This window comes from Heteronotia binoei, chromosome 9 (genome assembly GCF_032191835.1).
Source record: "Heteronotia binoei isolate CCM8104 ecotype False Entrance Well chromosome 9, APGP_CSIRO_Hbin_v1, whole genome shotgun sequence".
NCBI lineage: Eukaryota > Metazoa > Chordata > Lepidosauria > Squamata > Gekkonidae > Heteronotia > Heteronotia binoei.
This window is the reverse complement of record NC_083231.1, coordinates 121,068,886-121,092,422: the sequence shown is the minus strand read 5'-3', so window position 1 is coordinate 121,092,422 and position 23,537 is coordinate 121,068,886. Positions and strand designations below refer to the sequence as shown.

General features: G+C 50.3%; 1 protein-coding gene across 1 annotated transcript in view; it reads left to right on the top strand.

The window, feature by feature from the left end:
• Positions 1-23,537, top strand: part of ALMS1 (ALMS1 centrosome and basal body associated protein) — a 131,626-nt gene that overhangs the window by 83,470 nt on the left and 24,619 nt on the right. Inside the window, exons 12-15 of the mRNA XM_060247423.1 lie at positions 2,854-4,010; positions 8,501-8,618; positions 17,606-17,842; positions 20,071-20,315. Coding sequence (XP_060103406.1) covers positions 2,854-4,010; positions 8,501-8,618; positions 17,606-17,842; positions 20,071-20,315 — 1,757 coding nt within the window. The remainder of the gene's footprint in view (positions 1-2,853; positions 4,011-8,500; positions 8,619-17,605; positions 17,843-20,070; positions 20,316-23,537) is intronic.

The window sequence follows — 23,537 nt, the reverse complement described above, 5'->3', positions numbered from 1 at the left end:
AGTCCAACACTCTGTGTCACACAGTGGCAAAAAATTTTATATACACACATACACTGTGGCTAATAGCCACTGATGGACCTGTGCTCCATATATTTATCTAAACCCTTCTTGAAGGTGGCTATACTTGTGGCCGCCACCACTCCTGTGGCAGTGAATTTCACATGTTAATCACCCTTTGGGTGAAGAAGGACTTCCTTTTATCCATTTTAACCTGTCTGCTCAGCAATTTCATCGAATGCCCACGAGTTCTTGTATTGTGAGAAAGGGAGAAAAGTACTTCTTTCTCTACTTTCTCCATCCCATGCATTATCTTGTAAACCTCTATCATGTCACCCCGCAGTCGACGTTTCTCCAAGCTAAAGAGTCCCAAGGAGGTGATGGGAAAGACCTCAGCCTTAAACCCTGGAGGCTAATGGAGAAGGGCTGTGGCTCAGTGGCAGAGCCTCAGCTTGGCATGCAGAAGGTCCCAGGTTCAATCCCCGGCATCTCCAGTTGAAAGGACCAGGCAGGAGGTGATGGAAAAGATCTTTGCTTGGAGACCCTTGGAGAGCTGCTGCCAGTCTGAGTAGACAACACTGACTGAGATGGACCAAAGGTCTGATTCAGTATAAGGCTGATTCATGTGTTCATGGGCCAGTATAATAAGTGCCTGCCTGACTCCCTTGGAATGCCCATTCAGTAAATCCCAGTGCCTTCTCTGTATTGACTGCCTCCCCGTGGCTGGTGTTCGTTTCTCAAGTCTTTTTGCGTCCATGTTGTGGACTTGCAGGGGTGCTGAAACGATTCCAGCAAATCAGTCGGCTCTCTGCACAGAATAAAAATGTTTAGTAGTTCCCCTGTTTCCCCCCCTTTTGAATCAGCTGAGGCCAAGGGAAATAAAGGAAAAAGAGCTGCCTCTTTTCATTGTTTGTCTGACCGGCTAGTAAATTTGGTGTAGTGGTTTGCAGCCAGTTTGGTGCAGTGGTGAAGTGTGCGGACTCTTACTTGGGCGAACCAGGTTTGATTCCCCCCTCCTCCACTTGCAGCTGCTGGAATGGCCTTGAGTCAGTCATAGTTCTCGTAGAGTTGTCCTTGAAAGGGCAGCTTCTCTCACAGCTCTCTCAGCCCCCCCCACCTCCCAGGGTGTCTGTTGTGGGGGAGGAAGGGAGAAGGAGGAGGAGAAGAAGGAGGAGATGATGGTGATGATGATGATGATGATGATATTGGATTTATATCCCGCCCTCCACTCCGAAGAGTCTCAGAGCGGCTCACAATCTCCTTTACCTTCCTCCCCTACAACAAACACCCTGTGAGGTGGGTGGGGCTGGAGAGGACTCCCACAGCAGCTGCCCTTCCAAGGACAATCTCTGCCAGAGCTATGGCTGACCCAAGGCCATTCCAGCAGCTGCAAGTGGAGGAGTGGGGAATCAAACCCGGTTCTCCCAGATAAGAGTCCGCGCACTTAACCACTACACCAAACTGGCTCTCCGGTTTGTAAGGAGATTGTAAGCCACTCTGAGGCTCTGAGTGGAGGGCGGAATATAAATCCAATGTCATTGTCTTTTTATCCCCTCCCCTTTCTCCAGGAAGCTCGGGGGGCGGGCATGCATAATTCCCCCTTACCTGTGAAATCCTCACAACAGCCCTCTGAGTTAGGCTAGTTTGAGAAGTGTGAAGCTGGCCCAACCCAAGGGGAAAAACAGGATGCTGGACTAGGTGGGCTACTTGCCCCACCCATCACATCCGTTCTTACGAAGGGAGATGGCTGGGAATTCAGGATGGAAACTCAATTCTTTCTTTCACCTAAACAAAAACCTCTCCAGATTTTTTTTTTTTGGGGGGGAGGGGGCTTTAAGAAAGGGGCTGGGCAGATTCATTAAGGATGGGTCTGTCCCTGTCTACTAGCCATGGGGACTAAAGGGGATGTCCAGAGGCAGTATTAAAATTGTGGAATTCGCTGCTGGAGGATGTGGTGACAGTCAGAGGCCATAGGCAGCTTTGAAAAGGAATTAGTTTAATGGAGGAGAGACGTATCAGTGGCTACTGGTCTGCCTGACTAAAGAAAACTAAAGTCATGAGAGCTAAAGGCAGTCAGCCTCTGAATCTCCGTACCAGGAGGCAACATTGGGGGAAGGCCTCGGCCACTCTGCCCTGGTGTTGGCCATCCAGAAGAACTGGCTGGCCACTATGTGAGACAGGAGGCTGGACTAGATGGACCCTCACTGGTCTGATCCAGCAGGGCCTACACAGGTTGGCCACTGTGTGAGACAGGAGGCTGGACTAGATGGACCCTCACTGGTCTGATCCAGCAGGGCTCATCTGATGTTCTTCTCAGGGGAAGGCCTCAGCCTCTCTGCCCTGTTGTTGGCCCTCCAGAGGAACTGGTTGGCCACTGTGTGAGACAGGAGGCTGGACTACATGGACTCTCACTGGTCTGATCCAGCAGGGCTCCTCTCATGTTATTCTCAGGGGAAGGCCTCGGCCTCTCTGCCCTGTTGTTGGCCCTCCAGGTTGGCCCCTGTGTGAGACAGGAGGCTGGACTAGATGGACCCTCACTGGTCTGATCCAGCAGGGCTCTCCTGATGTTCTTATGAAGGCCTCGGCCTCTCTGCCCTGTTGTTGGCCCCCCAGAGGAATTGGTTGGGCACTATGTGAGACAGGATGCTGGACTAGATGGACCCTCACTGGTCTGATCCAGCAGGGCTCTTCTCATGTTATTCTCAGGGGAAGGCCTCGGCCTCTCTGCCCTGTTGTTGGCCCTCCAGGTTGGCCCCTGTGTGAGACAGGAGGCTGGACTAGATGGACCCTCATTGGTCAGATCCAGCAGGGCTCTTCTCATACCCTTTTTAAACTTGTTTCCTCCTCCCTTCTTAGAAAGCGCCAAAACCAGAAGTTCCTTGGAATCTGTTGAAGCTGCCCATTCGGTCTTCCGATCTTCCCAGTTCTACCTGCACCCTCCAATGCCTCTGCAACACGAAATTGACTTCCACGCTGGGAGTGAGGCCTTGGAACAGTCCACGGGGAAGGAGCGCCCAGGGTCCCCGTCGAGACACTTCTTCCAATATAAGGGAACGTCGGAGAGGAGCCAGCCCCCTTTCTCTCTGCATCAACCCGCCGGGGAGCTGAGGTTTTCCCCGCTGGTCCCTGAACTGGATTACAGTTCGATTCAGGAGGTGTCGGGCACGGAGACTCGCAAGAGAGAGACTCCAAGAAAGGAAGCCCAACCCAAGGCCACGAAAGCTAGGCACCAAGCAGCCAAAGAACTCCCCCTTCCAGGCAGCCAGAGGATTCATTTCAAAGAGCGACAAGCAGCTGAGCTTCCCCACGGGCCAACCGTTCATTTCACCGACGGCTTGGATGAACTCTGGTCCAAATACTTAGAGCGTCGCCAGCAGGAACGGCACCCCGGCAACAACGAGCTCTCTCTCGTCGAGCGGCTCGATCGCTTGGCCTGGCTCCTTCAAAACCCCGCTCGGCGTTCGCTGGCTCCCGCAAACGAGGAGCAGAGCGACGTCCAAGAGAAAGGGAGGCGAAGAGAGCCAAAGAGGATCAGAGCCCACGGAAAACCCCAGGAGAGCAAAAGTAATCCGGTAGCCCAAGCGGAAGGGAATCACGACACCGCTGACGATCTGAGCCTCCCGAGAGATACTAAAGCTGCTGCCCTCCCTCACAGAGTCTTGGAACCAGGTCTGAACTCAGAGACCCCCAGCGACATCTCTTCAGAAGCAAGGCCTGGCAAAGGCTCCAGCGTGTTAACAGACCTCAGCGCCTCCGAATCGGATGCGGCGACCCAAGAAGAGGCCACCCCTCCCACCGAGGCGAGCGTCTCCGTTTCCAGCATCGACACCGCCCGGCTGGTGAGGGCTTTTGGGCACGAGAGGGTGTGCGCGTCTCCCAAACTGTCCCAGCTGTACAGCACCATCCACCTGCAGAGGAGCCAATCCGAAAAGCGGGGCAAGGGGAGCAGGAGAGGCCCAGGAGCAGAGCCCCCGAAGACGGCTTGGCCCGAGCACAAGAGGAAGGGCACTCAGGTATGTCATCGGGAAACCTGAAGGGCGGGCTGGCAGACAGCAGCCTTGAGCTGGGGTGTCGAACTCATTTGTTAGGAGGGCCAAATCTGATATAAATGAGACCTTGTCGGGCTGGGCCATGTGTATACCTATTTAAGATTAGGTAGCAGAGATAGAAACTTTATAAAGGACAAACACAATTAAGGATTTTTTTTAAACTTAAAACATTAGCACTCATTGGTCTGAAAAGGTATTGAAAAGGAGAGCCAGTTTGGTGTAGTGGTTCAGTGGGAGGACTGTTATTTGGGAGAACCGGGTTTGATTCCCCGCTCCTCCACTTGCAGCTGCTGGAATGGCCTTGGGTCAGCCAGAGCTCTCTTATCTGGGAGAACCGGGTTGGATTCCCCCGTCCTCCACTTGCACCTGCTGGAATGGCCTTGGGTCAGCCAGAGCTCTCTTATCTGGGAGAACCGGGTTGGATTCCCCACTCCTCCACTTGCAGCTGCTGGAATGGCCTTGGGTCAGCCAGAGCTCTCTTATCTGGGAGAACCGGGTTTGATTCCCCCGTCCTCCACTTGCACCTGCTGGAATGGCCTTGGGTCAGCCAGAGCTCTCTTATCTGGGAGAACCGGGTTGGATTCCCCACTCCTCCACTTGCAGCTGCTGGAATGGCCTTGGGTCAGCCAGAGCTCTCTTATCTGGGAGAACCGGGTTGGATTCCCCACTCCTCCACTTGCAGCTGCTGGAATGGCCTTGGGTCAGCCAGAGCTCTCTTATCTGGGAGAACCGGGTTTGATTCCCCCGTCCTCCACTTGCACCTGCTGGAATGGCCTTGGGTCAGCCAGAGCTCTCTTGTCTGGGAGAACCGGGTTGGATTCCCCACTCCTCCACTTGCAGCTGCTGGAATGGCCTTGGGTCAGCCAGAGCTCTCTTATCTGGAAGAACTGGGTTTGATTCCCCACTCCTCTACTTGCACCTGCTGGAATGGCCTTGGGTCAACTATTGCTCTCTTATCTGGGAGAACCGGGTTGGATTCCCCACTCCTCCACTTGCAGCTGCTGGAATTGCCTTGGGTCAGCCAGAGCTCTCTTATCTGGGAGAACCAGGTTGGATTCCCCACTCCTCCACTTGCAGCTGCTGGAATTGCCTTGGGTCAGCCAGAGCTCTCTTATCTGGGAGAACTGGGTTTGATTCCCCACTGCTCCACTTGCACCTGCTGGAATGGCCTGGGTCAGCCAGAGCTCTCTTATCTGGGAGAATCGGGTTGGATTCCCCACTCCTCCACTTGCACCTGCTGGAATGGCCTTGAATTAGCCATATCGCTCTTATCTGGGAGAACTGGGTTTGATTCCCCACTGCTCCACTTGCACCTGCTGGAATGGCCTTGGGTCAGCCATAGCTCTCTTATCTGGGAGAACCGGGTTTGATTCCCTGCTCCTCCACTTGCACCTGCTGGCATGGCCTTGGGTCAGCCATAGCTCTGGCAGAGGTTGTCCTTGAAAGGGCAGCTGCTGTGAGAGCCCTCTCCACAGGGTGTCTGTTGTGGGGGAGGAAGGCAAAGGAGTTTGTGAGCCGCTTTGAGACTCTTTGGAGTGGAGGGCAGGATATAAATCCAATATCTTCTTCTTCTTTCTTTGTATTTCTCCCATGGTATGCAGTGAACTGGACCAAGAAAGCTCTGGTTCTTTCCTTACTTCCCTAGGGGACCAAGGTGGGGAGGAGGCTCAGCCAATAGAAGGAAGAGTGGCTTGGCACAGTAGCACTTCTGTGCGATTGAGAGAGCCTGGCAAAACAAGCTCTCACTCCTCCCCCTTCCCGTGAATACTGCCCCCCTCTTCCGAATTCCAAGAGCCCCATGGCGCAGAGTGTTAAAGCTGCAGTACTGCAGTCCTAAGCTCTGCTCACGACCTGAGGTTGATCCTGGTGGAAACTGGGTGCAGGTAGCTGGCTCGAGGTTGACTGAGCCTTCCATCTTTCTGATGTCGGTAAAAGGAGTACCCAGTTTGCTGGGGGGAAGGCAATGGCAAACCAGCCCATAAAAATTCTACCATGAAAATGTTATGAAAGCAACGTCACTCCAGAGTCGGAAACGACTAGTGTTTGCACAGGGGACCTTTCCTTTCCCCTGAATTCACAGGTGGCCATCCAGCCTCTGTTTAAAAACCTTTTTAGCCACCACATCACACCGTTGACTCACGTTCAGCGTATGGCTCACTAAGAGCCCTAGATCCTATTCGCAGACTACTGCCCAGACAAGTCTCCCCTATCCTATAACCATGCATGGGATTTTTCCTACCTAAATGCAGAACTTTACATTTATCCCTGTTAAAATTCATTTTATTGGTTTCAGCCCAGTTTTCCAACCTGTATCCTATTTCCGTCTTCTTACTGTATTTGCAACCCCTCCCAATTTAAAACTCATTCCCTTGATTCCGTCATCCAAATCATTTATAAAGATGTTGAACAAAACAGGCCCTAGGACAGATACTTGAGGCACTCCATTTGATTTAAAGAGACAAATACGAAGTTGGCCAGAGTCTGCAGATCTTAACCACAACACCACGCTGGCTCTGCATGATGTTGCTCTGGAAAGACTCCACCTGAGACCGTGGAGAGCCACTGCTGGTCATAGGAGACAAGGCGTTTCTGAGCCTTTCTGACTCAATCTCCTCTTCTTAAGAGCGTCGTCTTCTTTGAGAGTGTCAGACTAGTTCAGGGGTGGCCAAACTGCAGCTCGGAAGCCACATGTGGCTCTTCTACACATACAGTGTGGCTCTCAAAGCCTCCACTCACAATCTCCTTTACCTTCCCCCCCACCACACACAACAGACACCCTGTGAGGTGGGTGGGGTTGAGAGGGGTCTGACAGAAGGACAACTCCTACAAGAGCTCTGGCTGACCCAAGGCCATTCCACCAGGTGTAAGTGGAGGAATGGGGAATCCAACCCGGTTCTCCCAGATAAGAGAGCTCTGGCTGACCTAAGGCCATTCCAGCAGATGCAAGTGGAGGGGTGGGGAATCCAACTGGGTTCTCCCAGACAAGAACCCGCACACTTAACCACTATACCAAGCTGAGACCCTGGGCAGCAACTGCCAGTCTGAGTAGACAATGCTGACCTCGTTGGACTGATGGTCTGGTTCAGTATAAGGACAGCTCATGTGTTCGTGCAACGGGGTGTGAGCCATGCCTCCAGGCACGAGCAGTCGCCCAGAGCTTCAGATCCCAAAGAGGTGGCGGCTGCAGGTCAGAGAGGTAGACTGAAAAATCATCTCAGTATTTATCGCCTCACTCCCAAGTTCTATAAGGCAGGGAGGGCCAACGGAAGCTCTCCGGATGTTCTTTTGCCTACAACTCCCATCAGCCTCAGCCAGCAAGGCCATGCTGGCTGGTGCTGATGGGAGTTGTAGGCAAAAAACATCTGGCCACCCCTGATATAAGGGATCGGAATCCAAGCCTGTTCTTTCAGAACCAGAGGCAGCCGTGCAAGACCCTTCTCCATTTAATGTTGACCAGGCATCCTCTGGACTGTACATCCCTAGCTGGTGCCTGAACGTTCCCTCTAAGCTGTGGAGTCTTGTGAGTAAAAATTCTACTTTGTCAGTTACTGCCATTAAAGTTGTGAGCTGCTGCATCGATTAGTTTGCTCCGGGACCATTTTTTCCTGAGCTGAGACAAAAATGTGTGAGCCTGAGGCTAAAAAAAATTGTGAGCTAGCTCACACTTAGCTCAGAGGTGCTGACTCAAAAGAATAGCAATGAACTTGGAGGGAATCTTTTGACGAAAGAAAGGTAAGGAGTTTGGAGCTCAGACAGAGATTTCTCCGTGCAGAAAGGTGAAGGGTTTGGCTGCATGGTGGCAGCTTTCAGGTGACAGAGCGAAGAGGTGATGAAGATGGTGAGGGGTCTGGAGACCAAGTCCTGTGAGGAAAGGTTGAAGGAGATGGGGATGTTTAGCCTGGAGAGGAGGCGGCTGAGAGGTGATACAATCACCATCTTCAAGTACTTGAAGGGCTATCTTATACAGGATGGGGTGGAATTGTTTTCTGTGGCCCTGGAAGGCAGGCCTTGGGTGGAAATTAAATCAAAAGAGTTTCCGGCTCAACAATAGGAAGAACTTCCTGACCGTTAGAGCGATTCCTCAGAGGAACAGGCTTCCTCCTTGGGAGGTGATGGGCTCTCCTTCCTTGGAGGTTTTTAAAGAGGCTAGATGGCCATCTGACAGCAATGAAGATCCTCTGAATTTAGGGGGAGGTGTTTGTGAGTAGGGGGAGATATGGGAGATGGTTTGTGAGTTTCCTGCATTGTGCAGGGGGTTGGACTAGATGACCCTGGAGGTCCCTTCCAACTCTATGATTCTATAGAACGATTGATAGGCATGTAGCTCAACAGTCTAACAGAATGGTTTTTCGCAGTAAGAGTGGGGAGAGAGAGAAAGAGTCCTCCCTGGAGGGTGACAAATTGACCTAAAATCTTCGGAGGTCTTCCTAAACGTGCCTCTTCTTACGTTCCAGGCCACGTACCCTGTCAGTTCCTCGGACTCCGCTTCTACTCCCGCTGCCTCCCGAGGACCCAGCTCTGCTCTGAGCCACAAACGAACCACGCGGATGTTAAACAAGGCTGTGCAGGCAGGTGAGCAGTTCCAAAACCAACTCCTCCCCCCCCCGTAGGCCTCCTTTGCCTTTTGATAAGAGAGCTTCTTCAGAGCCTTAACGCCTCCTTTGTGCCAGCCGGTGTTTTTGCAGATCGTTCCCTGTCTTATGCACCTTTACTGCTATGATTCACCCGCTATAGGAACAGAGCTTTGAACACAACAGAAAAACGCTGCTCTTCTGCGCATCGGCAGCTTCAGTATCAGCAGCCGCCTCTTTTGTTCACCCTGTGGGCTTTCTAGCTTGGGTCTCCTGATGAATCACGGGGCAGGTAGCTCCACTTGGTGTCCCGCGGTGCATTTTTCTCACTTGCAAGGGCAACCAAAACTTTGGAGCTACTTCAAACAGACCTTACTTCAAATATACCGTAGTTCACTCGCTCAAAGACTATTTTAGTTCAGCTACTTGGAGACTGGAGTTTTGCTTTGCATTAGATACGGTGAACTTTTTCTCTCTGCTTGCCCCATGGCATCTGTCTCAGGGCAAGACCTGTGCAGAAGTGAACATAAGAACATAAGAGAAGCCACGTTGGATCCGGCCAATGGCTCATTTAGTCCAACACTCTGTGCACATAAGAACATAAGAGAAGCCCTGTTGGATCAGGCCAATAGCCCATCCAGTCCAACACTCTGTGTCACATAAGAACATAAGAGAAGGCCTGTTGGATCAGGCCAATGGCCCATCCAGTCCAACACTCTGTGTCACATAAGAACGTAAGAGAAGCCGTGTTGGATCAGGCCAGTGGCTCATCCAGTCCAACACTCTTGTGTCACATAAGAACATAAGAGAAGCCCTGTTGGATCAGGCCAATGGCCCATCCAGTCCAACACTCTGTGTTTCATAAGAGAAGCCATGTTGAATCAGGCCAGTGGCCCATCCAGTCCAACACTCTGTGTCACATAAGAACATAAGAGAAGGCCTGTTGGATCAGGCGAATGGCCCATCCAGTCCAACACTCTGTGTCACATAAGAACGTAAGAGAAGCCCTGTTGGATCAGGCCAATGGCTCATCCAGTCCAACACTCTGTGTCACATAAGAACATAAGAGAAGGCCTGTTGGATCAGGCCAATGGCCCATCCAGTCCAACACTCTGTGTCACATAAGAACATAAGAGAAGCCCTGTTGGATCAGGCCAATGGCCCATCCAGTCCAACACTCTGTGTTTCATAAGATCATAAGAGAAGCCATGTTGAATCAGGCCAGTGGCCCATCCAGTCCAACACTTTGTACACACAGTGGGCAAAAAACCCAGGTGCCATCAGTTTGGGAAGGAGAGCCAGTTTGGTGTAGTGGTGAAGTGTGCGGACTCTTATCTGGGAGAATCGGGTTTGATTCCCCACTCCTCCACTTGCACCTGCTAGCATGGCCTTGGGTCAGCCATAGCTCTGGCAGAGGTTCTCCTTGAAAGGGCAGCTGCTGGGAGAGCCCTCTCCAGCCCCACCCACCTCACAGGGTGTCTGTTGTGGAGGGGGGGGGGAAGGTAAAGGAGATTGTGAGCCGCTCTGAGACTCTTCGGAGTGGAGGGCGGGATATAAATCCAATATCTTCATCTACCTCACAGGGTGTCTGTTGTGGGGGGGGGGAAGGTAAAGGAGATTGTGAGCCGCTCTGAGACTCTTCGGAGTGGAGGGCGGGATATAAATCCAATATCTTCATCTACCTCACAGGGTGTCTGTTGTGGGGGGGGGGGAAGGTAAAGGAGATTGTGAGCCGCTCTGAGACTCTTCGGAGTGGAGGGCGGGATATAAATCCAATATCTTCTTCTTCTTCTTCTTCTGGGGCCAGGACACTAGAAGCCCTCCCACTGTTCCTCCCCCCCGCACCAAGAATACACAGCATCACTTGCCCCAGACAGAGAGTTCCAGCAATATGCTGTGGCTAATAGACACTGATGGAGTTCTGCTCCCCTCTTGAAGCTGATGAGACAAAAATTAACTGCTGGAAAGAACAAAAACCAAGTTTTAGGAAATTTACCATTTTATCAAAAGTTCTCAATTAATGCGATAAAAATCCATTATAAAAGAAATCGCACATGTATACAGTCCATTCTGATATGTCGACTCCTGAAGAAATTCGTAACTCCCCAAAACCTCCTTCTTCTTTACAACACACAAAGAGTCCAACTAACAACGTCGGCTTCTAAGGTAAAAGTCACCGCATGTGAACGCTAGCTTGAACCACGTTCCACTACAGATAGCTTTTTCGAAAGCCAAGATAAACCTCAACATATCTTTCGATCACACTCTTATTAACGCCCATGCTTAACTTTAGCCGTCTTTAAGAAGTTAAGAATGGGCATTGATAAGAGTGTGATAGAATGATACATTGAGGTTTATCATTCGGCTTTCGAAAAAGCTATCTGTAGTGGAACGTGGTTCAAGCTAGCGATCACATGATGTGACTTTACCTTAGAAGCCGACGTCGTTAGTTGGACTCCTTGTGTGTTGTAAGGAAGAAGGAGGTTTTTTGAGCCATGGGAAGTTACGAATTTCTTCAGGAGTCGACAGGGAGGGAGGGACAGTGGCTCAGTGGCAGAGCATCTGCTTGGGAAGCAGAAGGTCCCAGGTTCAGTCCCCGGCATCTCCAACTAAAAAGGGTCCAGGCAAATAGGTGTGAAGAACCTCAGCTGGAGACCCTGGAGAGCCATGAATGGGGCTGTGGCTCAGTGGCAGAGCATCTGCTTGGGAAGCAAAAGGTCCCAGGTTCAGTCCCCGACATCTCCAACTAAAAAGGGTCCAGGCAAATAGGTGTGAAAAACCTCAGCTTGAGACCCTGGAGAGCCGCTGCCGGTCTGAGTAAACAATACTGACTTGGATGGACCGAGGGAGGTCTGATTCAGTAGAAGGCAGTTTCATATGTTCACGACATAGCAGAATGGATTTTTGTGGACTGTATACGTTTGGGATTTCTTTTGTAACGGATTTTTGTCGCATGATTTGAGGACTTTTGATACATTTGTAAATTTCCTAAGACTTGGTTTTTGTTCTTTCTGGCACAGTTGATTTTTGTCTCTTTCTCTAACTGTGCAGCCCCTGCTGGACTTTACCCCTCTTGAAGCTGGCTATGCCTGTAGCCGCCACCACCTCCCGTGGCGGTGAATTTCATGTGTTAATCACCCTTTGGACATATGAACATATGAAACTGCCTTCTACTGAATCAGACCCTCGGTTCATCAAAGTCAGTATTGTCTTCTCAGACTGGCAGCGGCTCTCCAGGGTCTCAAGCTGAGGTTTTTCACACCTACTTGCCTGGACCCTTTTCAGCTGGAGATGCCCGGGATTGAACCTGGGACCTTCTGCTTACCAAGCAGATGCTCTGCCACTAAGCCACCATCCCTCCCCTTAGACATATGAACATATATGAATATATGAAGCTGCCTTATACTGAATCAGACCCTTGGTCCATCAAAGTCAGTATTGTCTACTCAGACTGGCAGCGGCTCTCCAGGGTCTCCAGCTGAGGTTTTTCACACCTATTTGCCTGGACCCTTTTTTGGAGATGCCAGGGATTGAACCTGGGACCTTCTGCTTCCCAAGCAGATACTCTACCACTGAGCCAGAGCCCCATTCATGGCTCTCCAGGGTCTCCAGCTGAGGTTTTTCACACCTATTTGCCTAGACCCTTTTTTGGAGATGCCGGGGATTGAACCTGGGACCTTCTGCTTCCCAAGCAGATGCTCTGCCACTGAGCCACCGTCCCTCCCTTGGGGTGAAGAAGGAAGTGAAGGCGAAGACACAGCTGCAGGGCAGCCTCGCTTCCTGGCTGAACCGGAACGTGCATCCCTTTGTTTGTTTCAGGGCAAAATGCTATCAGTCGGGGAATGACCAAAGAGCAGTGTAATTTCTAGACTGGAAGGTGCCTTCCGATAGCGCCGTCTTGCTCTGAGCCCAGGAGCCCTGGGGCGGGGGGGATTTGTGTGAAAGCATTCCGTGTTTGTGATGGGGCCTTACACTCCAGAACTTGAACACTCAAAAGGTGTTTGAAGGCCTCTTAAATTTGGGTCTGTACTCCCCATGGTGCAGAGCGGTAAAGCTGCGATACTTCAGTCTGAGCTCTGCTCATGATCTGAATTCGATCCCAGAGGAATCTGGGTTCAGGTAGCTGGCTCAAGGTCGACTCAGCCTTCCATCCTTCCGAGGTCGGTAAAATGAGTCCCCGGCTTGCTGGGGGGAAAGTGTAGATGACTGGGGAAGGCAATTGCAAACCACCGTGTAAAAATAGTCTGCTGTGCAAACGTTGTGATGCAACGTTGTGGTGCAGAGCGGTAAAGCTGCGATACTTCAGTCTGAGTTCTGCTCATGACCTGAGTTCGATCCCAGAGGAATCTGGGTTCAGGTAGCTGGCTCAAGGTCGACTCAGCCTTCCATCCTTCCGAGGTCGGTAAAATGAGTCCCCGGCTTGCTGGGGGGAAAGTGTAGATGACTGGGGAAGGCAATTGCAAACCACCGTGTAAAAATAGTCTGCTGTGCAAACGTTGTGATGCAACGTCACCCCAGAGTCAGAAACAACTGGTGCTTCAACAGGGGACTACCTTTACCTTATAGCCCTGTGGCGTGGAGTGTTAAAGTTGCAGTACCGCAGTCCGAAGCTCTGCTCACGACCTGAGTTCGATCCCCGGCGGAAGCTGGGTTTTCAGGTAGCAGGCTTGAGGTCGACACAGCCTTCCATCCTTCCGAGGTCGGTCAAATGAGTACCCAGCTTGCTGGGGGGAAAGTGTGATGACTGGGGAAGGCAATGGCAAGCCACCCCGTCAAAAGTGAAAACGTTGTGATGTGACATCACCCCAGAGTCGGGAATGACTGGTGCTTGCACAGGGGACTACCTTGACCTTTTTTACAAGATGAGTAGCCATGTTAGTCTGTTTGTAGCCCTGTGGCGCAGAGTGGTAAGCTGCAGTACTGCGGTCCTAAGCTCTGCTCCTGATCTTCGTTTGATCCCGACGGAAGCTGGGTTCAGGTAGCCGGCTCCAGGTTGGCTCAGCCTTTCATCTTCTGAGGTCGGTAAAATGAGCACCCAGCTTGCTGGGGAGGAAGTGTAGATGGCTGGGGAAGGCAATGGCAAACCGCCCCGTAGAAAAAAAGTCTGCTGTGAAAACGTGATGCATTTCACCCCAGAGTCGGAAACGACTAGTGCTTGCGCAGGGGACTACCTTTACCCTTTTTTACTCCGTAAAGGCTTAGAGGCTAGGAAGCGCTAGCAGGAAGGAAGGAGAAAGAGGAGAAGGCATGATTTGTATTGCAAACATGAAGCCACCCAGTGCCGCAGGATGGGCAAACAGCTCTAGCCAGGAGAAGGACAGTCAGCAGGGGTTCTCTTACATCTTACGTTCTTACATTTATGTTCTTATCACTAAGCTGTCTGTCGAACTGAACCAGAGTGTGGAATACCATTTCCTCTTTGTAGCCTCACGAAAAAAGCCCACGCTGGCATCCATGTTTTTCGTCTCAATGGGGCCGCTGGACTTTGGTTTTGTTCCAAAGAAGTTTCTCTGCCTGATGGTGCTCAGAAACCAAAAGGAAGTTAAAAAGAGACCGAACGCGCTGGCTTCTTAAATCTCCGTACGAAGCTCATTTTAATGCCTGGGAAGCGGGGATTTCGTTTTTTGCCGTCGACTATTCCAGAATAAAAATACGGTACTCCAGAATTAACTGCAATATGTCCACCAGCTGTGCCTTGGCACCGCTCCATTCCTTTGTGCGAACGGGTTTTCGGCATATGTTAATTATCTTAATAACAGAACTGCGCGTGTTTGTTATGCGCGCGGATCATAATGTTTGCCCCATAGCTCATAATGTGATTCCAGCGCTCAGCTCTCCGCGCTAGACCCATTCTCTGCCTTTTGGGTGCAGTGTTCGATTCAGATGAAAATGTGAGATTTTTTTTCTCTCCCTTTTTTAATTTCTCGAAGTAATCAACTGCTGTCGAAGCTGCTGTATCCAAATAAACTTTTAATTACATTGGCAGGCCTGTTCTCCTGAAAGCTCATTCTGCTGTGTTTGTACTAATATTCTGTTCAAACCATTCTAATTTTGGATTAGCTGCAGGCAGTTCCCCCCCCACCCCAACCAAACAGAAAAGAAATGTTATAAGCTTCAGGATTTGATGGATGTTCAAGGCCCCCCCCCCCTTTAATTTGGCTTTTATAAAGGGATGTGTGAACAAAAGAAACCAAATGGCATTAGAACTTGTTTGCCTCTTGGCTTTATCGTAAGACCTCTCCTGGAGTCTTGTGTTCGGTTTTGGGCACCACATTTGAAGAAGGATCTAGACAAGCTGGAACGGGTCCAGAGGAGGGCGACGAAGATGGTGAGGGATGTGGAGACCAAGTCCTATGAAGAAAGGTTTTAGGAGCTGGGGATGTTTAGCCTGGAGAGGAGGTGGCTGAGAGGTGATAGGATCACCATCTTCAAGTCCTTGAAGGGCTGTCCTAGAGAGGAGGGGGTGGAATTGTTTTCTGTGGCCCCAGAAGGTAGGACCAGAAACAATGGGTTGAAATTAAATCAGAAGAGTTTCCGGCTCAACATTAGGAAGAACTTCCTGACAGACCGATTCCTCAGTGGAACAGGCTTCCTCCTTGGGAGGTAGTGGGTTCTCCTTCCTTGGAGGTTTTGAAACAGAGGCTAGAGGGCCATCTGGCAGCAATGAAGATCCTGTGAGTTTAGGAGGAGGTATTTGTGAATTTCCTGCGTTGTGCAGGGGGTTAGACTAGATGACCCTGGAGGTCCCTTCCAACTCTATGGTTCACCTAATTATTAACATATAACAGCTATTTTATCTAATTTTTATCTTAATTTATACCAGTAACTTAATTGCATTTTAATTTGTCTCCTTTCCCTTCCTCCCCCACAACAGGCACCCTGTGAGATGGGTGGGGCTGAGAGGGCTCTCACAGCAGCTGCCCTTTCAAGGACAACCTCTGCCAGAGCTATGGCTGACCCGAGGCCATTCCAGCAGGTGTAAGTGGAGGAGTGGGGAATCAAACCCGGTTCTCCCAGATAAGAGTCCGCACACTTAACCACTACACCAAACTGGCTCTCAATCGGCCCTTTTTTGGTTTCTTAGCTCCCTTTTTTAGTTCTTGATTCCTTTTAACGGGAGATGCCAGGGATTGAACCTGGGACTTTCTGCATGCCAAGCAGAGGCTCAGCCACTGAGCCACAACTGCCTTCTTCCTTGAAGATGGGTCGCTGTGTTAGTCTGGCTGTAGCAGTAGAAAAGAGCCAGAGTTTAGGAGCACCTTCAAGACTCAACACAATTTGTGGCAGGGAACTGCTCACTTCTTCATTCTAGCCGTCTTTAAGGTGCTACTGGATTCTTTAATTCCACCCCCCCCCCTTCCTAAATGTCTAGCCCCTGTGCAAGGGCGAGGGGTGGTGACAGCTCAGTAATTGCTGTGGTTATCTGCTGGCTTTATGCAGGGCTGGAATTCTAGCAGGAGCTCCTTTGCATATTAGGTCACACCTCCCTGATGTAGCCAATCCTCCAAGAGCTTCTTGTTGTTGTTCAGTTGCACAGTCGAGTCCGACATTTTGCGACCCCCCTGGACCAAGTCACGCCAGGCCCTCCTGTCTTCCACCATCCTCCGAAGTCTGCTCAAATTCGTGTTTGTTACATCAGTGACACTGTCCAGCCGTCTCATCTTCTGCCGTCCCCTTCTTCTTCTTTTGCCTTCTGTCTTTCCCAGCATCAGGATCTTCTCCAGGGAACTCTCGGAGGATTGGCTACATCAGGGGTGTGTGGCCTAATAGGCAAAGGAGCTTCTGCTAGAAATCCACCCCTGTCAGCTGCCTTTGCTGTATGTTAAATAAGCTCTTTCGCCAGGCTTTCAGCTGAGGCAGTGGGCGTGACTTGTTTTCGGCCTCCCCGCCTCATTCCGTCCCAGCACTACAAGATCTGCTGAACCTGGACGATAGGTCACCTGTGAGGCAGAATCTGCCATCTTAGTCTCTCTGATTTTTAGATTTTAGATTTTAAACTAGTCTTTTACTGTTTTTATTGTTGACTGTTTTTATGATGTAACCCGCCCCTGAGCCTGTTCTATGGGAAGGGCGGGCTAGAAATCGAATAAAATATAAATAAATTGTGCCGGAGCTCTTAGAATCCTAGAATCATAGAGCTGGAAGGTACCTCTAGGGTCATCTAGCCCTTCCACAATGCAAGAAATTCACAAGTACCTCCTCCTAAATTCACAGGATCTTCATTGCTGTCAGATGGCCATCTAGCCTCTGTTGAAAAACCTCCAAGGAAGGAGAGCCCACCAGGGTCATCTAGTCCAGCCCCCTGCCCAATGGAGAAAACTCACAGATACCTCCCCCTAAATTCACAGGATCTTCATTGCTGTCAGATGGCCCATCTAGCCTCTGTTCAGAAACCTCCAAACTTAGATGAATTGGTTGAAAAAGTGCTTTATGCTGCCGAAGCGGATATACTTTCAGCACTTTTGAAAGGGCAGGCTAAATCGGTAACAAGCAATAAATGGAAGAAACTATATAGATGGCTTGAAAGAAAGACAAAAGAAAAGGAGGAAAAAATATTTGATGGAGACGAATTAATGATATGATAATAGTTTAGTTTATACAAAATGTGACGGTTAATTTGTTGTTAAAATACACTTTCACTCTCTGTTTTATGTTTTATGTTTTGGATGTAAGATAGCTTATTTGATAGAATGATATAATTATTTTGTAAAGACAGATGTTTTTTGTCAATAAAGTTATATATTTTTTTTTAAAAAAAACCCTCCAAGGAAGGAGAGCCCACCAGGGTCATCTAATCCAGCCCCCTGCCCAATGCAGGAGACTCACAAGTACTTCCCCCTAAATTCACAGGATCTTCATTGCTGTCAGATGGTCATCAAGCCTCTGTTTCAAAACCTCCAAGGAAGGAGGTGTTTAAACAGAGGTTAATCTCGGCGAACTCCCTTCCTGCCACGCTAAGACCTGTCATAGTTTTCCTTCTTGCTGCAGGAGACTTCGAGATCGTGAACAGCGCGACTAGGAAGCACACCCGAGACGTCGGCTTGACCTTCCCCACACCGCCGGCCAGCCAGACGAAGCTGCGGGGAGATCGCTGGGACGGAAGAGAGGAGAAGTTAACATGGGCAGATGGGCCGCTCTCAGGAAGCAAAGGCAAACACAGGAAACGGCCGAGTGGCTGGGCTGCGGAGAGGAGGACAGCGAGGGACAAGCTGAAGTGGCTGGAAGGTCTCTGACGACAGCTGTGTCTTTTGTGATTGGGGAGGGATTTGCAGGGCTGCGTTACTGAGAATTTGCTTGCTAGAATTTTACTAGAATTTGAACATAAGAACATAAGAGAGGCCATGTTGGATCAGGCCAATGGCCCATCCAGTCCAACACTCTGTGTCTCATAAGAACATAAGAGAAGCCCTGTTGGATCAGGCCAGTGGCCCATCCAGTCCAACACTCTGTGTCACATAAGAACATAAGAGAAGCATGTTGGATCAGGCCACTGGCCCATCCAGTCCAACACTCTGTGTCACATAAGAACATAAGAGAAGCCGTGTTGGATCAGGCCAATGGCCCATCCAGTCCAGCACCCTGTGTCACAGAAGAACATAAGAGAAGCCATGTTGGATCAGGCCAATGGCCCATCCAGTCCAGCACCCTGTGTCACAGAAGAACATAAGAGAAGCCATGTTGGATCAGACAAATGGCCCATCCAGTCCAACACTCTGTGTCACATAAGAACATAACAGAAGCCATGTTGGATCAGAACAGTGGCCCATCCAGTCCAACACTGTGTCACACAGTGGCCACAAAAACCAGGTGCCATCAGGAGGTCCACCAGTGGCCAGGGCACTAGAAGCCAGTGTTTCCTCTAAGTTGAGTTAGTGTGAGCTAACTCACAGATTTTTAGCCTCTGGCTCATGCATTTTTGTCTTAGCTCAAGAAGGATGACTCCAGAGCGGAATAATTTATGCATTGGCTCACAACTCTAACGACAGTTGCACACAGCTTTTAATACCAGCGGCTTACAAGGTATATTTTTTGTTCACAAGGCTCTGCAGCTTAGAGGGAACATTGCTAGAAGCCATCCCACTGTTGCCTTCCCCCAGCCACCAAGACTACAGAGCATCACTTGCCCCAAACAGAGAGTTCCAACAATATGCTGTGTCTAATAACCACTGATGGACCTCTGCTTCAGATGTTTATCCAAAACCCTCTTAAAGCTGTCTATGCTTGTAGCGCCACCACCTCCTGTGGCAGTGAATTCCACATGTTAATCACCCTTTGGGCGAAGGGTGATTAACACTGAATGCCTGGCATATGGACTTATTGCATAGGGACTTATTTTTAGATATTTGGAAATCTTTTAAATCAGTTATTAAAACATTTATAGCTCTCCGTTTCTCTTGGTTCAAGGTGGATTACAGTAATAGTTAAAACACCCCCAGCTAAAACCAAAGATAAACTAAATCCCAGATCCCTCCCGCCCCTTTAAGAGATGCCTGCTATTTCAAACCCCCTCAAAGTTAAGGTGTATATGTTTGTTTCTACTATTTGTGTGTTTCCCTTTTTTAAAATTACAGTTTGGGTTTTGTGTGTTTCCGCCTTTTTTCTATTCTACTTTAAAGGAAGAGTGCCAGTTTGGTGTTGTGGTTAAGCGTGCGGGCTCTTATCTGGGACAACCGGGTTTGATTCCCCACTCCTCCACTTGCAGCTGCTGGAATGGCCTTGGGTCAGCCAGAGCTCTCTTATCTGGGAGAACCGGGTTAGATTCCCCGCTCCTCCACTTGCACCTGCTGCAATGGCCTTGGGTCAGCCATAGCTCTTATCTGGGAGAACCGGGTTTGATTCCCCACTCCTCCACTTGCACCTGCTGCAATGGCCTTGGGTCAGCCAGAGCTCTCTTATCTGGGAGAACCGGGTTGGATTCCCCACTCCTCCACTTGCAGCTGCTGGAATGGCCTTGGGTCAGCCAGAGCTCTCTTATCTGGGAGAACGGGGTTTGATTCCCCACTCCTCCACTTGCAGCTGCTGGAATGGCCTTGGGTCAGCCAGAGCTCTCTTACCTGGGAGAACTGGGTTTGATTCCCCGCTCCTCCATTTTCAGCTGCTGGAACGGTCTTGAGTCAGCCATAGCTCTGGCAGAGGTTGTCCTTGAAAGGGCAGCTTCTGGGAGAGCTCTCTCAGCCCCACCCACCTCACAGGGTGTCTGTTGTGGGGGAAGAAGATGAAGGAGATTGTAAACTGCTCTGAGGCTTTGATTCAGAGGGTGGGGCAGGATATAAATCTATGTTCTTCTAAAAAAGGGATGAGGCTTGGCCTTTAAGGCCAACAAGGGCTGAGAACAAAAGACGCAAAACCATTGAGACAGGTCCCCATTTCTTCCATCCTGGCATTCTGGAAACAAACTCTGGGAAATACAGGCCACACCTTCTGAAAGCGCTTTCTTGTTTTTCTCCTGTTAGGAGTTTCCTGGTTTGTTCCCGCAGAGGAGTTAAAATCCGATCCCCAGAAAGGAACCGGATCAGGTGCTGTTCCCAAACCTGGCCCCTCCTGGTTTGAACCGCTAACGGGCACCAAGCCGTGGCGGGAGCCTCTCCGCGAGAAGAACTGGCCAGAGGACCTCGGCGGCCTCCAGGCGCGCTTGGCGGCTCCAGCGAGAGACGCAGAGAACAAGCCGCCACCTCCTCGTGCGAAACTGTCGCTGCAGGTAAAATCCAGGCTCTGTTCTTGGGCTGCACATCCAGTGTCTGCTGTTGGGTCCGTGCGGGGGGTTTGGCAGCCAAAAGAGGCATTTAATCTTGCACTGGCTTCCCGGGAGCCAAACATATGGTGTTCTCTGTGTGTGGTGGGTTGTTTTGTGTGCACATCAGCAGTACTGTCCCTTTTTCTTTAAAAAAAAAAAGAGAAGAAAACGTAATTGTTGCTGGTGCTGGGCTGCAGTTTGCGAGAATTATTTGGTGCGGAGAGCCAGTTTGGTGCAGTGGTTAAGTGTGCGGACTCTTATCTGGGAGAACCGGGTTTGATTCCCCCCTCCTCCACTTGCAGCTGCTGGAATGGCCTTGGGTCAGCCATAGCTCTCTTATCTGGGAGAACCGGGTTGGATTCCTCACTCCTCTTCTTGCAGCTGTAGGAATGGCCTTGGGTCAGCCAGAGCGCTCTTATCTGGGAGAACCGGGTTGGATTCCCCACTCCTCCACTTGCAGCTGCTGGAATGGCCTTGGGTCAGCCAGAGCGCTCTTATCTGGGAGAACCGGGTTGGATTCCCCACTCCTCCACTTGCAGCTGCTGGAATGGCCTTGGGTCAGCCATAGCTCTCTTATCTGGGAGAACCGGGTTGGATTCCTCACTCCTCTTCTTGCAGCTGTAGGAATGGCCTTGGGTCAGCCATAGCTCTCTTATCTGGGAGAACCGGGTTGGATTCCCCACTCCTCCACTTGCAGCTGCTGGAATGGCCTTGGGTCAGCCAGAGCTCTCTTATCTGGGAGAACCGGGTTGGATTCCTCACTCCTCCTCTTGCAGCTGTAGGAATGGCCTTGGGTCAGCCAGAGGGCTCTTATCTGGGAGAACTGGGTTGGATTCCCCACTCCTCCACTTGCAGCTGCTGGAATGGCCTTGGGTCAGCCAGAGCGCTCTTATCTGGGAGAACCGGGTTTGATTCCCCCCTCCTCCACTTGCAGCTGCTGGAATGGCCTTGGGTCAGCCAGAGCTCTCTTATCTGGGAGAACCGGGTTGGATTCCTCACTCCTCTTCTTGCAGCTGTAGGAATGGCCTTGGGTCAGCCAGAGCGCTCTTATCTGGGAGAACCGGGTTGGATTCCCCACTCCTCCACTTGCAGCTGCTGGAATGGCCTTGGGTCAGCCAGAGCGCTCTTATCTGGGAGAACCGGGTTTGATTCTCCACTCCTCCACTTGCAGCTGCTGGAATGGCCTTGGGTCAGCCAGAGCTCTGGCATCTGGGAGAGCTCTCTCAGCCCCACCCCCCTCACAGGGTGTCTGTTGTGGGGGAGGAAGGTAAAGGAGATTGTGAGCCGCTCTGAGACTCTTCAGAGTGGAGGGCGGGATACAAATCCAATATCTTCATCTACCTCACAGGGTGTCTGTTGTGGGGGAGGAAGGTAAAGGAGATTGTGAGCTGCTCTGAGACTCTTCAGAGTGGAGGGCGGGATATAAATCCAATATCATCTTCTTCTTCAGTTCTGCCTTGATGATAGAGGTTCAGGCCATGTAATGAGGTTGTGCATATGTGCCATCAAGTCACTGCTGACCTATGGTAACCCCCAAAAGGGTCTTGTCCAGGGGTGTCAGGCATGTGGCCCGAGGGCCAGATCAGGCCCCCGGAGGGCTTCTATCAGGCCCGCGAGCAACTCACTGCCATCTACTTCTTTCTCTCTCTCGCTTCTTTCTGCATCACAGCTTGCTTTGCCAGGCTTGCTCAATCGCACAGGAGCTACAGAGCAAAGCCTCTGTTTTCTCCATTGGCGTACCAGCACTTGAAGCAGCTTATGTCCAAAAGCTGACAATGCCCAGCCATTTCTTGTTTTCCCCTGGGTCTTAGGCTCAAAGCCCTGACCATGAGATTTCTGTAATGAATGTCAATAAATCAAAAGTAGGTTTGCAGCTTACAGACACACACCTGAGCAGCCTACTCAAGATTGCTACGGCACAGACCTTGTCTCCAAATTTTGATGCAGTGTCAGTTATCAGAAACAGTTAAATAAGCAAAATATTGCAAGAGTGCTAATCCTTTAAGCATTTTTTATTTTAAGTTTTTAGAAAATATTTAATTGTGTTGGTCTGTGTCCTGTATAAAGTTTCTGTCTTTGCTTCCTGACATTACATTTTATGACTCACATGGCCCAGCCCAACAAGATCTCATTTATGGCAGATCCAGCCTTTCTGTTTCTGATCCCTTTGTCATCATCACCAAAGGGAGCCTCTGGAAGTAGCGAAAGCTTTCCCACACATTGATTTACGTAAGATCACAAGAGAAACCATGTTGGATCAGACCAGTGGCCCATCCAGTCCAACACTCTGTGTCACATAAGAACATAAGAGAAGCCCTGTTGGATCAGGCCAATAGCCCCTCCTGTCCAACACTCTGTGTCACATAAGAGAAGCCCTGTTGGATCAGGCCAATGGCCCATCCAGTCCAACACTCTGTGTCACATAAGAACATAAGAGAAGCCATGTTGGATCAGGCCAATAGCCCCTCCTGTCCAACACTCTGTGTCACATAAGAACATAAGAGAAGCCCTGTTGGATCAGGCCAATGGCCCATCCAGTCCAACACTCTGTGTCACATAAGAGCATAAGAGAAGCCCTGTTGGATCAGGCCAATAGCCCCTCCTGTCCAACACTCTGTGTCACATAAGAGAAGCCCTGTTGGATCAGGCCAATGGCCCATCCAGTCCAACACTCTGTGTCACATAAGAACATAAGAGAAGCCCTGTTGGATCAGGCCAATAGCCCCTCCTGTCCAACACTCTGTGTCACATAAGAGAAGCCCTGTTGGATCAGGCCAATGGCCCATCCAGTCCAACACTCTGTGTCACATAAGAACATAAGAGAAGCCATGTTGGATCAGGCCAATGGCCCATCCAGTCCAACACTCTGTGTCACATAAGAGCATAAGAGAAGCCGTGTTGGATCAGGCCAATGGGCCATCCAGTCCAACATTCTGTGTCACATAAGAACATAAGAGAAGCCATGTGGGATCAGGCCATTGGCCCATCCAGTCCAACACTCTGTGTCACATAAGAACATAAGAGAAGCCATGTTGGATCAGGTCAGTGTCCCATCCCGTCCAACACTCTCTGTCACACAGTGTTCAATATATATGTGTGTGTGTGTGTGTGTACACACACACACATACATATACACACACGTCTACCTTGAACGTCACAGTGCAAAGATGGAAGCAGGGAATCTTT